The following is a 17,416-nucleotide window of genomic DNA, read 5'->3' on the forward strand; positions in this document are numbered from 1 at the left end:
AAGTAAAATAAATTTTTTATTTTACTTTTTTTTAAAATTCATTAACAACATAAAAAGTACAATTATGACATTGATATTCCTCAAAAAATCTATTATCAAAAGGTAATTTTAGAAAATCAAATTTTTAAAAGTGCAATAATTGTACTATAAAAAAAAATTAAATTATTTAAAAGGGACCATTATTTTGGAACGAGTGAAGTATTAAACTTATATATTTTTATATTCTTATTTATATAAATTTGTAAAAATTTACATAATTTTATATAAAATTATATATGATATATATTGCACACCGAAATATTTTTCATGCAATTTTGATGGAACTTTCTTGGCATACGAAATGTACTCGGCTGCACAAGTTGCATGATACTGGAATTTTTGACCTACTATTAAAGTTCCCAATAGAGTTGAAGTCAAACTACAGAACGCAATTGAAACCAACCAATGGTATTGGATTCGGTTGAGTGAGGCCTCGTTTGATAATTTCGAATTTTAGTAAAAAAAAAAAATATTATAAATTGTTATATTATTTTCTTTATTTTTGTTATATATATATTTTTTTTATAAAAAATAAAAAAATTACTAAAATAGCATTGTCCCAAACGAGACCGGAACTAGCAAGTTATTTTTTTTGGTATATTAAGGCTGTATTTAGAGTATGAATTTTGATACGAATTTAAAAGAGAAAAAAAATATGTGTAAAATATAATTATATTCCATTCATATTTCACCTCATTTTTTATTTATTTAAAAATTACTTAAATCTTTAACCCAAGTACCACTTAAATGTCATAATCTGAGGATGGAAAATGTTATGTGTAGTTAAAATCACAAAATTGTTCAGTTATGAAAATTGAAGGTATGACTTCCCTTCCGTTTGCAATCGGACTAGAGGGAAATATTGGATTCGTAAGGGTCTATCATAGGTCCCGTTTTAATAATTCGAACTGTTTAATATGTAAAATTCATCGAGTACTATATATCTATAAAAAATCTCATTGATTGGATATCGATAGTTACGTGATCAAATCACATATCTGTCAACCGTTTACTCTTACACCGTCTATTTTTTTTTTATATAAAACTGATTTGATCATATAACTATCGGTATCCGATCAATGTAATTTTTTATAGGTATATAATACTCGACGAATTCTACATATTGAACGGTTCGAATTATTAAAATAGGACCTATAGTAAGTCCTCACGGGTTTAATAATACCCTCTAATCTAATCATAGACAGGAGGGAAGCGATACCAAAAATTAAATAGAACCAAAAGTCCGATCACGAGGAGGGAAGCCATACCGAAAATTAAATAGAACCAAAGGAAGAGAAAAAGACATTACTTCATTGAACGTGGACATGAATCCCATTCTATCTTTTTTGTACGGTGTACAAACATTTGTGATTTCGTTGTCAATTCCAAGGCTAAGGCATCTTTAAGGGGATGCCCAAAATTTAAATGAAAAAGTTGCACATATATTAGTGAGGTAGAATCCCATCCCAAAAAAAAAAAAAAAAAAAAAAAGTGAGGTAGACTAAAACAAATTGCAGGACACGTGTGATTTTTTTGAGTGTTAGGTTGATACAAAAAAAAATTAAAAAAAAAAAAGTTGTACCAAATATAGAATAAAATTGCACCTCTTAAAATTGATATTTTTCTATTTTAAAACATGAGAGGTGTGTAATACTCATCTTTTTTTTAGTGTGACGAAGAATGATGCATCATTGTGTCCACTTAGGTTAACTAAAAACAAATTTAGACCAAGCATTTTTTCTAATAAAACACCAACCAAAAAAGTGAAATGAAAAGGAAAGAAGAGAAGAGAAGAGAAGAAGGCATCCTAAAATGTATTATTAGGCCTAGTTTGAAAAGACTAAATAAGTGCATTTTTTTACTTTTTATGAAATATGGGTTGAGTTTGGGTTTGGTTTGAAGTGATGTGTTAGAGAGGTGATGTAACTTAAATAAGATGATGTGACTTAAATAGGATAGTGACTTTTTGACTTTTTGTCTTTTTTCAATCTTCCCAAACTAGACCTTAGTTTGCCAACTTTGTAAGCAGCCCTAGGTTGGTACGGGAAACCTATAGTACCCTGGCTATTGGGTATTAAGAAAAATGCACAAGCCATAAAATTGTATATTGAAAGTGAGGCATATGGTATAAATTAAAAATTAATGATACGTAAGCTACACTCACAATGAATGCGATTTATTGAATTACTTTTTTTGAGTAATTTTTCACAATTTATAATATTGTTAGGGTACTAATTAGTTTCAAATTTTTAATTTTTGATTTAAAGAAATATCGTGATCTCTCCATCACCAACACTACCCCTCTACCACCACCAACATCAACATAGCCAACACCACCTCACCACCATCACCTTCTCTACCACCATTCCACTACCTCCACATACCATCATTAGAAAAAGAGTTTAATAAAGTAAATGAGTTGATCAAGTTAATTTATCCAATCCACATAATACAACTTAAGTCACTCAAACTCATTGAAAAGAGAGTTTAGATTGAATTATTTTTATTTAATGCTCAATCCTTTTGACTAGCCTAAATTCATCCGTTTGCTTTCTCTAATATATTTCAAATGGGCCAGACTTGTCGTCCAGTGTGGACTAGACGGTGCTATTGGGCTAGTGGTGCCTACCACGAGTCTTGTTTTGATAATTTAAACCGTTCAATGTGTAGAATTCATCAAATATTTTGTCTCTATAAAAAAATCAGATTCTTTTCTATGCACCTTATTTATTATTTATAATTTTTTATTCACTAAAATGAATGTTAAACTAAATGAAATGGGTATTCCTAGTCTCAATAAAATGACCTTTACTTACAATTGTAAAGAAGTCGTGCATTAGTAGTGTATTTTTTTTTAATAGATCAAATGTAAAAATAAATATTCAGATAAAATGATTATTTTAATTGACAATCATTCTAGTAACATACAAAAAAAACCTTAATGAAATTATGTTAAAAAAAGAAAGAAAGAAAATTTGTAATTGGAAATATGCTCTTATCCATTAAAAATAGTTAATGTACTAAACTTTATAATAATTCTTATTCGTAGATGTTTGAAAATACTTTTAAAAATTGAAAAAAAAAAATCTAGAAACCTAATTGGCTTACTACATATTGAAACAAGGTTATTTTAAAAACAACAATGCTAGGTATCATGCAAAGTCTTTCATGAAAATGATCATGAAAGATTTGTGACCTTTCGATTACACTTAGAATAAAGCACCACACACTAATCAAGGTAATTTAAGGGTCACAAATCTTTCATGATCATTTTCATGAAAGAAATTTCATGACCTCTAATATTTCTCTTTTAAAAATGTAGTTAGCAAGATAAGATGATATGACATTAATGGTGCCATTTTTTTATATACTAATGGCTTTCACATTATTTTTTGTCATTTAACCGTTGACAAGAGCAATTCAAAAAAATTAAAAGTATCATTTCACAATCATTAATTATTTTATTAATATAAATAAGAGATCACATGTTGAGGAGAAATTATAATTGATAAAAGAGAGAGAACAAAGGAGAAGGCAATGCAATTTCCTTTTTCTTTACTAACAAATTTTAAATAAAAATGACAACAAATATAAAATAGGAGAATTTATAAGAAAGGGAAAAATTTAAAAACTATTTACAAATTGATGACAAATTTTATAATTTTATTTTTTAATATTTATAAAATTTATCATTAATTTAAAAATATTTTTTTCAATGTCAACTGATTTAAAATTATCCCAATCAAATGTGTGTAGTGGGTGATCACGACAGCACTGCCCCCCATGCATTGACCATTGACTTTCACTTAATCTCTAGTTATCAACTGTCCAAGTTATTGTTAATCATTTCAAATTAATTGAGATGGCTAAATTACACTTTTACCTGATATTTTTTGTTTAATACAAATCTTTTTATATTTGAAAAATTAATATTTTTTTTTGAGATTTATAAATTCATTACAAATTATTTCATAAATTATTGATCTCATATTCTAAAATTTTCATAATGATCATCTTGCCCTTTTTCTAACTATTTTTCTTTTTATTATCATGACTACATTCTATAATTTTTTATTATTAAATTTTACCTAAACATTTTCTTATTGAATAATAATATACAAATATAAATTTTATATAGAATTTTCAAACACAATGATATACCTTAATGGTGACATTCTACTTAAAAAAAAAAAACTCATAAACATATTTATATTTATAACAATATCGCTATCATAATATTTTTTTTATAAATTTTTATATACGAATATAATTTTTTATATTTATTTTCACCATTATATCTAAATTAGATCAATTTAATCTAGATATATTTAAAAAGTATAAAATTTGTACAATTTTTTTTTAAAAAAAATCTATCAAATACAATAAAATAAGATAATGCATTGAATTTATATATATATATATATATATATATTTGTATTTGGTGAATTTAAAAAATCACAAAATATTATACTTCTTAAGTATATCTAGATTAGGTGTATCTAAAAAATAAAAAAAATTGCTTAAAATATTAAAAAAATCAGTAAAAATAAAAAATATGAAAAAATAAAAAACTCAATTTTTGTATGAGTTAAACCAAATAAGATGATTATTATTTCCCTTGAAATGATATAAACAAAATATCTATATTATTTTATATGTACAAAGGTTAAGAGACAAATATGTCATTTTAATCTAACAGGGGAGTGAGTATAATTTTTCAAATGTGAAGAATGATCCGTATTAAACAGAAATCTCAAGAGGTGTTGTATAATTTACCCTAATTAGATTTAGGTATTATTTGACAACATAATTTTTTGGGTTAAAAAAATAAAAAATAAATATTAGAAAAAAATAAGAAAAGTATCAAATCAGTGAGATTTTAAATTTTTTTACAAATCAATGATAAATTGTATAAATATTAATAATTAAAAATAAAAATATTTTTATGAATATGTAATTATTTTTTGAAAGGTACACTGTTTTGTACTTTTTTCAAAAAAATAAAAGATCATTTAAAATGTAAAAATCAATAAAAAATATATATATCCATCATTTACGTTTTTTATACTACTATATGCCCGTACCTGAAGGTATGGTGTGGATAAAAAGGAGAAAATAAAAAAATAAAAAAATAGAGAAAAAAATAAAAGTAGGAGAAAATAAAAAAATAAAAAGAAAAAAAGGGAGGAAGGAAGATGAGATCATGAGATCATGAAATGATAAGTGAGAAAAAGAAAAAGTAAGAAAGAGAAGCGAGAAAGTAAAAAATGTACATGTAAGATATTTTTTAAAAAATATATCTCAGCTATTATTTTATAATTTGAACAAATCTAAACAATCCAAATATCTTAGTAGGACAAAAAGATGTTGAAGATTCAAAAATTATATAGATTAAAAAAATTTATTTCCAAGCACATTACATTTTTTTTTTCTTATAAAAAATCATGAAATTGTTAAAAAAAAGTCAAGTTTTTTTTTTATTTATTTATTTTAGAAGTCAAGAAAAAAGTCAAACATTTCATTAATTCGCTATTTATAATACAATTAAAACTATTATTCATAGACATTTTAATTTTCTTCACCTTATAAAAATTCTAAAAAGCCAATTTTTTTTTGAAAATGTCAATTCCCAAATGAAGTCACAATAACTTATCAACAAGAAATAAAAGGTTAGAAAAATTAGTGAAACATCCTTCTTTAACTTTGGTAGTAGGAGAGATCTAACACTTTTTTAGAGATTTTTTTTGAAAATATACTCTACAAACACTTTTTTAAGAGTAATCAAACCAAACAGATTTTCTCAAAAAAACTCTCAGAAATGTGTTTGGTTATCTAATTTTCAAGATTACTTTTGAAACATGTTTGCCAAAAAGGCAAACCAAACAAGTTTTTGTATTTTTATCTCAAAAATTACTCTACAAAAAGGTAAACCAAACTTGAAACAAGTTTTTATACTTTTTTATCCAAAAAACTACTCTACAAAAAAAAATTAAAGAATATTTGAAAAAAGACAAACCAAACAAGTTTTTGTCCTTTTTATCTCAAAAATTATTCTATAAAAAAATCCAAAGTTATTCTAGAGAGAATATTTAGAAAAAGGCAAACTAAACAAGTTTTTATATTTTTTTATCTCAAAAACTATTCTACAAACACAAACCAAACACATCCAATATATTTTTTTTTAGTAGTTAAGTTCTCTTAATAAAATTTCTCTGTGAAATTATAGAAACTTATTTTTCCATGTCAAGGCAAAATTTCTCTTTATCACATTTTTTCGTTGAAAATGTTGAGGGCCTCCAATTACTATGAAATATTGTATATTCTTTATCTTATAAAATCATAATATTAAGGATCTTAAAAAAAATTCGCCTAAAAGATTGTGTATTATAAATTCTTAACATTTGTCAATTAAAATTTTTTGCATCCCAAAATTATTCTACTCCATTAATGGGTAATTGAGAAATTCATAGAGAATTTGTTACTTTTTATTAAACAAGGTTGTAAGTATAATAAAAAAAATGGTAGTGATTGGGGGCCCGAAAACGGGATGCCCCGAATGCCCCTAATTTTTTTTTTTTTTTTTTTCTTTTCAGCAGAAGAAATGAGGAAGACGAAGAAGGGAAGGAGGGAGAGGGGAGGAGAGGGGAGGGGGAGGAGGGGGAGGGAGAGGAAGGACTGGAGGGGGCCTAAAAAATGGAGGAGGAGGGGCTGAGGCAAGGCAGACGCGATCGGCGGCGATCGGCACAGGCGACGCGACCTCTCTCTCTTTTTCTCTCCCTCTCCCTCTCCCTCTCTTTCTCTCCCTCTTCCTCTGCATTGCAGAGGTCAAAAATGGTGGAAAAAAAGAAAAAAAGAAAAAAAAACGGAATGCCTAAAACGATGTCGTTTTGGGCATTCGGGACAAGCAGATTCGGGCCACAAAACATTTTCCTAAAGAAAATCATATAAATAAGAGACGAGGATAATGATGGTACATAAGTGAAGATTATGTTCAGGATAATTAATTACGAAATTTTCACTTTAAAATTAATTTTTATATTTCCCATTTAGAAGTATTCTAACTCAAGAAGTTCATAAAAGAATTTTTTAACCCACTTAGTTCCATGTATTTATACATTTATTTTATAAAGTCTTTTTTCTTGATTTACATTATTTTCTTAGACTTTTATGCTCTTATATTTAATATTAATATTTAATGCCGGGGAAGGAGAGAGAAGGGAAAGGACCAAGGTATAAGAAATTTTATACATAAATTAAATAACATTGATATTATTATTTTATATTATTATATGATGTGAATATATTTTTAATTGACAACACATTAAAAATAATGTAAACATTCTCTCTCATTTGATGTCAACGTTCACAACGTGTGAATCTTCTTATTTTTAATTGGCAATGCATTAAAAATAACATTCATCACATTTTTAATTGACAACATATAGTGATGTGAACATTCTCTCTTATCTAATGTAGTGATGTAAACATTCATATTCGTATGTTTTAATATAAATATTCACATCATGTAATTGATAACGCAATGATAAAAATTATTTTAAATTAATGTGAATATGATGATGTCAATATTCATTTCAATTACTTGATGTGAATATTCACATCATATAATTGACAACACAATGATAAAAATTTATTTTAAATTAATATGAGTATAATGACAGTCAACATTCTAATCCATGAGAACTACCAAAACACAACGACAGTCAACATTAAATATCAACATTAATAGGGGCATAAAAGATTGAGGGTGTTTTAGTATTTTTATCTCAAATAAGATCTAATAAAATAGTCAAAAAGAATATGAATCAAATGAAATAAAACTCTTAAAAAGAGTATCGATAAAAAAAAGAAAAAGAAGCCACCTTTCATTTATCCATATTTATCCAAGAAAAATGTTATGAATTTAATAATTTCTATATATATATATATTTGTTTTTTTTTTTTTTTGTTGGCATTTATGCAAAACTCTTGCCTTGGCAACATCATTCCCTAATAAAAATAAAAAATAAAAACTGAAAAATGAAAAAAAGAAAAGAAAAAGAGAGTAAACGATAAATAGTTGTGTTGCTATTTGGAGAGAGCGAAGGAAACAGAGAGGACAGAGAGAGAGAGAGAGAGAGAGAGAGAGAGTGTAGCTGGCAGCGAGCAGAGGACGAAACGACAATGGCTTCTTTGATCAACAGGTCTTTGACTTCTATCTGCAACTCCAAATCAGCGATGTGCATCGAAACTCGATTTCCGAGTCGGTTTCGCGTTGGGTTCACTTATCCGAGCCTCAGCAATTCCGGGAAGGTCTCTTCTTCTTCGATAGTCTGCAAAGCTGTGTCTGTGAAGCCTCAAACTGACATTGAAGGCCTCAACATTGCCGATGATGTCTCTCAGGTGAGTCAGTCAATTCCTTTTTGCTGAAATTCGCAAGAGTTGTGAAGTGGGTAGTTGTTATTTCTTAGAGTTTTGATTTTGATTTTGTTGTTGCTTAGAAGTTAGAATAGTGTTTTACTTTAGATTTGGGTGTTTTATTAAAAAATTAATGGAAATCAAAATCGGGGTTTGCTTTCATTTTATTTGTTTTTACTTGGAAAAATGATTGTGGTTGTGAATTGGCTATCTTATCGAATTTTAGACTTTTCAAACGGTTTCAGTACTGTTGATATGTTAGTCAGCTGAAAAAAGTTAGTATTGTTTAGAATACATTATGGAAATTGGGAGTTTGGTTATTTTATTTATTTATTTTTTTTGAAATTTTAATTTGAAAGTGTGGGTTTGAAAAACTGTACTGCTTAGATGAGAAAATTTGATGGATGTTTATGATTCTGCAACAGTTGTGGGTACTTCTTAATTTTAGATAAGGTCAACTATGCCAGTAATGATGACGAAATCTATGGTCTAGAAATCTATAGTTGCTAGAAAGCAAAGAACTGTCTTCTGATGTACAAAATTTGAGTTCTTTTTTTTTTTTTTTTTGTTGTCTTCATAAGGTCGACAGTAATCTCATTTATTGTAATCATGGCTATGTTTGAGGTTCAGTTAATAAATGAAAATGTGAATTAGGATACTGGTTGCAAATCTGAATTGATGAGCAAAATATATTTCTTCTTTTCTTGGAAGAAGAGATTAATGGAATTTGATGATTCGATGAATTTTGTAGGTTCCTGGATAAGGTAATCTTTTATGCTTATGGCTATGATTATGCTTCATGGAATTGTGATTGTTTTGTACTAAGTTTATGTTTACAAGAATTTTATAGAATCAACTTTTGTTTAAAATGACTCATGGGAAGCATGGCGGAGGTTTATAGTGCAAAATCTCATTGTAATTGGGCTAATATTAAAGCTTTATGATATAAAACATGCGAATGATCTTTTTGAATGATTGTAGTAACTGTTTTCATTGATAAGTTCAGTGTTGTTTAAGGTCAACTTGCATTGGGATTATGCATGTAGTTTTTCCCTCTTTTTTTAAGTAAGAGATTTATGGATGTTATGTTTATAATTATTATCAGGGCGTCTAGATTTATTTTTCTTCGATTGATTGTTTGGTGACAGCTTATTGGGAAAACTCCAATGGTGTATTTGAATAATATTGTAAAGGGGTCTGTTGCAAACATAGCCGCCAAGCTTGAGATCATGGAGCCATGTTGCAGTGTCAAGGACAGGTATGATATACAAATTTTTTGTTTGTGTTCCAAACATCTATGAAAGTTTAAAAGATTGTATTCATATCTTGCATGCTTCTATAAAAGATCTTTATTGAAAATAGCCATGCAATCAGGTGATTTGGACCCCAGTTTTGAATTTGTCATATGTACCAGAAAAGTCATTATGTTATTTGGGTCATTATCATCTGATCATGGTTGTTTTTAACATAGCCGCCACTCTAGCACGATTTTAAATCCTACCCACAAAAAAAATTATAAAACCATATAATGAACTGAGTCTCAAAATCATAATGCTTCTTGGGCAGAGGTACATAATCATAGAATTGTACATTTTCCTTGTTGCTGTGTGTTTGCTTTCTTTCTTTTAGGTTCTGCATAATGCTTCTGTAGCAAGGAGCATATCTTGATGTTTCATTTTGATTTTGAATGCTATGCAAAAAACAAAAAAAGAGTTGGTTTAAGTCTTGGATGCATTTGTTTAGTATTCAATTCTTTTTTGGTTTCAGGATTGGACACAGTATGATAACTGATGCTGAGCAGAGGGGTCTTATAACACCAGGGAAGGTAACATAACCATGAATACAACCCTTACCTCGTATTGTATAAAGGATGTGTGCAATCTTGATGTGCTTTGCCTTTTGTTTTTGCTGTATTTGGACAATAGCAGCCCTTGTATATTAAGGCAGCCCTTCCATAGATAGGCCGCCTTAACAAAAATTTGAGTCCATGAAACTAATTTTTTGATGCACCATCAGCAGATAAACACTTAAATCAACAGCTGTAATGTACCTTTAACCCTAGTAATAATATATCTTTTGTTGTAAACAAATGATCTGAAGTAGAACACAGCATGAATGCATTTAACACGTCGTGGTGTTATTCTTCATCTTGGCTTAAAATGCTTCCTGTAAATATGTATGGTACGTTATGTCCTCAATATGTTGATAATCACTTTAGTTTAGATTAATATTTATCCTGTCTATCAAAAAAAAAAAAAAAAAAAAAATTAAAATTTATCCTGTTTACCATTCTGATGCAACAATTTTCTTCTTTTTTCCCCATCTCCTCCGCCCCCCCTCTCTATCTAGAGCATTCTGGTGGAGCCAACTAGTGGAAACACTGGCATTGGACTTGCATTTATAGCTGCTTCAAAAGGATATAAGCTCATATTGACAATGCCAGCCTCAATGAGTCTAGAAAGAAGGGTTCTTTTTAAAGCTTTTGGAGCTGAGCTTGTTTTGACTGATTCTGCTAAGGGGATGAACGGAGCAGTTCAGAAAGCTGAAGAAATTTTGAATAGCACGCCAAATGCCTACATGCTGCAACAATTTGACAATCCTGCAAATCCAAAGGTATTTTGCTGCAATTTTTTTATTCTCTCCCAAGCACCATGTTGCTGCTAGAATCACTACAAGGTCATTTCTCTAGCCTTGCTCCAAGATTTATACCACTATTGAATTGTCTTGATGTGGGACGTGTGAGCTCAAAGTTTGGCATGGTGGTTTTATTCATTTTTATAATTTTATGTTTATTTATAGTTGAATTAGGATATTAGTAATATTTGGTTTCTTATTTTTTAGGGATTCTAGTTTTCTTTTTGTAATAGGGTTTAGTTTCCTATTTTGAGTTAGGGTTATTGTTACTAAGCTAATAACTTATTAGCTTATAAGTAATATACTTTGGCTTTGTAGTAGACAAATTTGTGAACCCTCGTTCAATCGATCAATGTAAGGAAGACGACCTGCATTCCCTCTCTCTTGTTGTCGAACAGTCATACACCTTGAACAAGTATCAACCCAACACTCATACTAGCCGGCACATGAAAAAATAAGAGCAAATTAGCCAAAATTGAACCAAACGCACACACAAGCCATAGAAACTATATTGCTGAAGTCCAGTTGAGCCAAAAACTACCCAAAAATGTATGGCATGGATTAAATCACTCCTAGAAACCTCTAGGATGGCAGGTCGGCACCCAGGGAAGAAGTGAACAAACCACAAAAACTTCTCCAGTAAACGGATAAAAGAAATGAACTAAAAAATTCTGAAAAACATTTGAAAAATCGAAAATGCTGTCAGATGGCTTCAAAAAATTTCATAAGAATCACCATAGGACTCAGCATGAAGAAATGAATCAAACAGTATGCATCTCAATCGCTGACATCAGGATTGTGTTGATGCCATGCCGACTTCAGCACTCTCACGCGAACGTCAACAATACAACAGGTTGCGATTTCCTTGTGTGGAAAGTGTATGATAATTTCTCAGAAATTTTAGTGCGTGTAAGGTGTGATAATTTCTCACAAATTTCAGTGCGTTTATAAGGTGTGATTGAATTTGATTGGAAGCTCTAATACCAAGTTAAAATTCGGGAAGAGATGGGGGGGAAAGAGAAAGCAAAATATAGAAATAAGGTTTTAAGATGAGTTACCTTCTCATCCCTAGACGCTTGAATCTATGTTAAATTTACCTTCTCATCTCTTTATTTATTATTTTTTTGCAGGTTCACTATGAGACAACTGGTCCAGAGATCTGGGAAGATACAAGAGGCAAGGTGGACATTTTTATTGCAGGGATCGGCACTGGTGGAACAATTTCTGGGGTTGGTCAGTTCCTTAAACAGCAAAATCCTAGCATAAAGGTAAGTGCTTTTTGCTTTTAAATCAGTCAAATCAAACCTAGTTATGAAATTTGTTCCATATTCATTACATATGACATTCTTAGTACCCATGAGATGGAGGGAAAACTGAGTTTGGAACTTTTTGCAAACGTTTGAGGGTCCTGGATGGCATGGAAAATGTTTTCAACCATTTCTACTTATGCTTTTTTCTATTTTGTCATTCTCTTCATATTGTATCAGGTTATTGGTTTGGAACCGTTAGAAAGCAACATACTCTCTGGTGGAAAGCCTGGTGAGATAGCAGATAAAATTTTTACTTGATTTTGTTTCAAAACAATGTTATTGGATCTTGTTTCAAAATAATGTAATTGGATCTTGTTTTGGTTGTTGCCATTTTGAAATGCAGGTCCTCACAAAATTCAAGGAATCGGAGCAGGTTTTATACCCAGAAATTTGGATCAAGCTATAGTTGATGAAATCATAGCGGTCAGTGTCTTATCTTACCATTTCATATTGTTTCGGTCAGTGTCTTATCTTACCATTACATATTTTTTCTTTTGGTCGGATCATATATATTTTATTATGCATCTGAGTTAAACAATGCTCTATAATTAACTTAATATTTGTGAACAGATTAATTATGGGATTTTACTTCCAGTGTTTTTGTCTGTTCTGATTGATTCATTCATGTGCTTTTCTTTTACAATGTTTCACTCATATTGGCAGCATGGAATATGAGGTAGATTTCAGGGTCTAAACCCCATTCTCTATTAAAAAGGAATTCATTTTGGCAGTATAGTAATAGCAAAAGCAATTCCAGTGATGAGCTTAAAAACTTGTTTGTGGCACATGTCTGTAAGAGCAAAGACTTTGCTGTTTGGTTGAGTTTTTGAAACTTGTTTTGAAAAATTAAAAACTAGTTTGACAAAAATAAACGCCTAAAAAAATGTTTTTGAAATTTCTAAAATTATTTTTCACCTCAAAAAGAGAAAACCATATGAAAATAATCCTCCACCCCCCCCCCCCCCCCCCCCACACACACACACACACACACACACACACACACAAAAAAACTAGTTTTTGAGATTTTGTAGAAAACAAATTCCGAAACTCAACCAAACAGAAGATGCTGACTTCTGTGGCACATATGTGGCCAACATTTTGTTTGGATATTTGTGTTTCCAAACTCAATGTAGCAGCATTTTGTGGAAGTTGATCTATGCACAAATGGCAGCCTTTTCTGACCAATAAACTCGATATACTTTGGGATAAATTCTGGTGCATAATTTGCACCAGGGGAACAACTACAACATATTAGTGTAAGAATTTGGCTTTCATGCATTCTTCCGAGTGATGCAGTGGTAACATGTATGATGCATTGGCCGCTTATACAAAATATTTCCTATGGTCATAAGCAGAAATGTTGATTTGTTCTTTTACTTTTCTATTGTTGTAGTAACAATAGGCCTAATAAAATTGTTTTCTACTCTTGTTTTTGTCTAGTTGGCCTTTGTGAACGGAATGGAGTGAGGTAGTCACTCTTTTCGGGAATATGAATTTGCTTGTCTATGTATGAATATCCCACAATCTTGTTCAAATTCTTTTCTATATTTGTCATACTTGTATTAGGTTGCCATGTTTTTCTGTTTACCGTGTGTTATTTATCGTGGTATGCTAATTCTTTCAGATATCCAGTGACGAAGCTGTAGAAACTGCAAAGCAGCTGGCACTCCAGGAGGGCTTGTTGGTTAGTATTTCTTGTTAATTTTTAAACCATTACTATAATTTGAGAGGAAACGTTAGATCAGAGATGCTTTCTTCTTCTGTTTTCAATATCTGTGTCTTAAAAAAGGGGGAAAAAAAAAAAATTGAAGACTAAACACAAAATCAACTATTGTCATCAGGAAAATGGCTATAAGCAATATTAGTTGCAGTAGTATGATAAGACTTATCAAATTTACTCAGACCCTAGAATAGGTGGAAATAGTTTAGTTTAGATGAATTAATATTTGCTAAAATAAGTTAGTTGATATTTCCAGGTGATAAACATGTGCAGTCTTTACAATGGGAAGTAGGGTCATGGTGTTTATGTTGTTGTATATGCAATTTCTCGAGTGCTTCAGCCGCAGATAGCGGTGTTCAACAGTTTTTAATTTTAATTTTATTTTTTCTGTATACGTACATGCATATCCATGAATGTGTAATTATATATTTACATGTGTATCTGCCCTAAATCATATCTGTGACTATCCTCTTCATTTTCTTATCAGGTTGGAATTTCTTCTGGAGCAGCAGCAGCCGCTGCGCTCAAAGTTGGAAAGAGACCTGAGAATGCGGGAAAGCTTATTGCGGTATGTATATTTGTATTTGTGCCCCTTCATCAATATCTGTTCTTAATTTGTTAGGCTGTGTTTGGATCAAGGTTTTAAAAAGCAATTGCAACCGTTACGTAACGCCATTACGTAACGGTTGTGGTGGTTACCGCCACCTGTTACGGCCACTATAGCGGTGTGATGGAAATTCACGTGTAACGGCCGTTTTGGTGTTACATAACGGCCGTAGCGATACCATAGCGGCTGTAATGGTCCGTTAGACACCGTTACACCATTTTACAATATTCTAAATAGCTTTTTTTTCCATAAAAAAATAAAAATAAAAATAAATAAAAGTTTACAAAAAAAGAACTAATACTCTAGTGATCCAAACCCAAAAAAAAAATTTTATATGAGTTTTTTTTCTTTATAGTTTTTTTTTTTTTAAAATTTATGGCACAAATTTTATTTTATTATCATTTTATTTAATAATTGTGAATATTTTTTATTCAGTTAGTTTAAGTATTGGTAAAAAATAATTTGTAAATATTTAAAATCAATTATTCTTAAAATCATTAACTATTGAAATAAAATGTAAAATGCTCCTTTTATAGTGATTTATAAATATGAAATATATTAGATTATACTTAAAAATTAATAAAATTTGATCAAAATTTATTTTAAACCTTAATAAATCTGATTTTGAAAAAAAAAAAATATGTGTATCAGTAAGTTTTCTTCAAATTGTGTGAAAAATAAAAAAAATCACGGTTCCGGTTATCGTAACTGTTGCGTTACGGCCTTTACACCTCACAACTGCTACCATGTTATCGCAACCGTTACGGCAACTGCAACCACTTTTCAAAACCTTGGTTTGGATCTTGGATTTGGATAAGAATTTGAAAAGAGAAAAAAAAAGGTAAGGGAAATGTGAATAAAATATAAGCTATTTTTATTTTATTTTTTTCATTTTTCTTGTCTTTTCCTTTCTCTTTTCAAATCCCTACACAAATTCATAATCCTATCACAGGCCAACAACTACTTGTTTTTCCATTCAACTTTCTAGGGCTGTACCTCAGTTAGAACTCCGACCATTGGCCATTTCTGCTTTTTCACCACCATGACCCATGTTTTGTGGCCTTCCTCTTGCCATTGTTGCATCTTCAATTTGATTTCAAATTACCCATCTTTATTACTCTGCTTCCATAGGTTCTGTTGCAGGTCACAAACCACCTAAGATAACTTTCATTTCCATCATGACCTCAATTGGAGTCACCTTTAGCTTCTTGATATTTCATTCATTTCATTCAATTTTTTTTTTTTTTTGTTAAGTACTTTAGAACTTATTCCTCAACTCTCACCATTATTTTTCTCATATTATGATTAATTTCCTCCAGTCATCATATGAAAATTACAAAAAAAAAATAAAAAATAAAAAATTAATAATAATAATAAAAAGGAAGAAGAAAAAAACGATAAGGTAGTTGATCAATGAAATTAATGTGCACCAGCCTCATAAATGTATAATTTGAAGTTATACATGTTCAATGGACAACTAAACAACATTGAGATCTTCAACTTGAAATCCCAATGTAGTGAATTTCTAGCAACTGAAGTGAATTTCTGGAATTATAAATAACAAACTATAATAAATATTAGTTATTGAATGGCATTTCTAAACATCGTTTCTTCTCATTAATGAGCCAACACCAATTGCAAATGTTGTGAATAGTGGATTCTGCACTTTGACTCTGAAATAACAACATTTGAGATCTTTAAATGCTTGCAGGTTGTTTTTCCGAGCTTCGGTGAACGATATTTGTCCTCGGTTCTTTTCCAATCAATACGAGAAGAGTGTGAGAAAATGCAACCTGAGCCTTGAAAAAGTTTTTCAAGTCGAGACGTCTTTTTGTTATTCTTTTGTTTCTTTCCAAAAATTTTACTTTCTGAGCTCAAATTATGCAAATAATTTCAAAGATTAGGTCTATACAACATGTATGACCTCATGTTCAATTTGTTAATAATGGTGATTGGTTTCGAATGGTGAATGGAACTGTGGCAATTGATTTTCAGTCACTGAAAAATTGTGAATATCACTTGCCTTTGTTTTTGTTTGTTTGTTTCAATAGAAAATGGATTAACTTTGCTCTACAAGGATCAATTTTATTTGAATAAACATAAACATAGTGGGATTGCACCATTGACATTTTTTGCATGATATTAAAGGTCATGACTTTATAGGGTTGCACATGGCATACTATTTGAATGAACATAAACATTATAATCTAATGGTTGATTGTTGCTTTGTTTTTCAATTGGAGACCAAGTAAATGTCTAATTTCATATTCTCATGTGAAAATTTTTATTCTTTTTGACTGGATATTTTGTTAATTGAATATTGAAATATTGGAAGAAATTAAAGACTCAAATAGTGATGTTGCATAATTTATTTTACTTTTAAAAAATTAAATAATGAGTAAATTATACTTTATTCCCTTTAGCTTTTAAGATACTTCATCTTTCAATATACTTTTACATTAATCTGTTTGAAAGTATGCTTTTTCACCTTCTCTCTTAATGTTTGAATTTTTTTCCAATGTACTTTCAAACCAGACTTCTGTGCAATTTTGGATGAAAATGCTATGGGTAGTCACCTTGTATAAAAATGAATAAATTAACCTTTAAATTTAATAATTTTTTTAGTTAAATCCTAGAGTATTTTTTTTCCCTATTTTAGCCTTGTGTTCCGAATTTTTTTTGTTACACCCT

At 29.8% G+C, this 17,416-nt stretch overlaps 1 protein-coding gene across 1 annotated transcript; it reads left to right on the forward strand.

Moving 5' to 3' along the window:
* The first annotated feature begins 8,014 nt into the window (after positions 1–8,014).
* LOC114265907 (cysteine synthase, chloroplastic/chromoplastic) lies at positions 8,015–16,798 on the forward strand. Its single transcript, XM_028206769.2, has 10 exons — positions 8,015–8,439; positions 9,603–9,712; positions 10,222–10,279; positions 10,804–11,067; positions 12,219–12,356; positions 12,576–12,627; positions 12,742–12,821; positions 14,023–14,082; positions 14,606–14,686; positions 16,437–16,798. The coding sequence occupies exons 1-10, from the start codon at positions 8,221–8,223 to the stop codon at positions 16,527–16,529; spliced, it is 1,155 nt and encodes a 384-aa protein (XP_028062570.2). The 5' UTR covers positions 8,015–8,220; the 3' UTR covers positions 16,530–16,798.
* The last annotated feature ends 618 nt before the right edge of the window (positions 16,799–17,416 follow it).

The sequence above is a fragment of the Camellia sinensis genome, chromosome 6 (genome assembly GCF_055761805.1).
Source record: "Camellia sinensis isolate YWXY chromosome 6, ASM5576180v1, whole genome shotgun sequence".
NCBI classification, from domain to species: domain Eukaryota; kingdom Viridiplantae; phylum Streptophyta; class Magnoliopsida; order Ericales; family Theaceae; genus Camellia; species Camellia sinensis.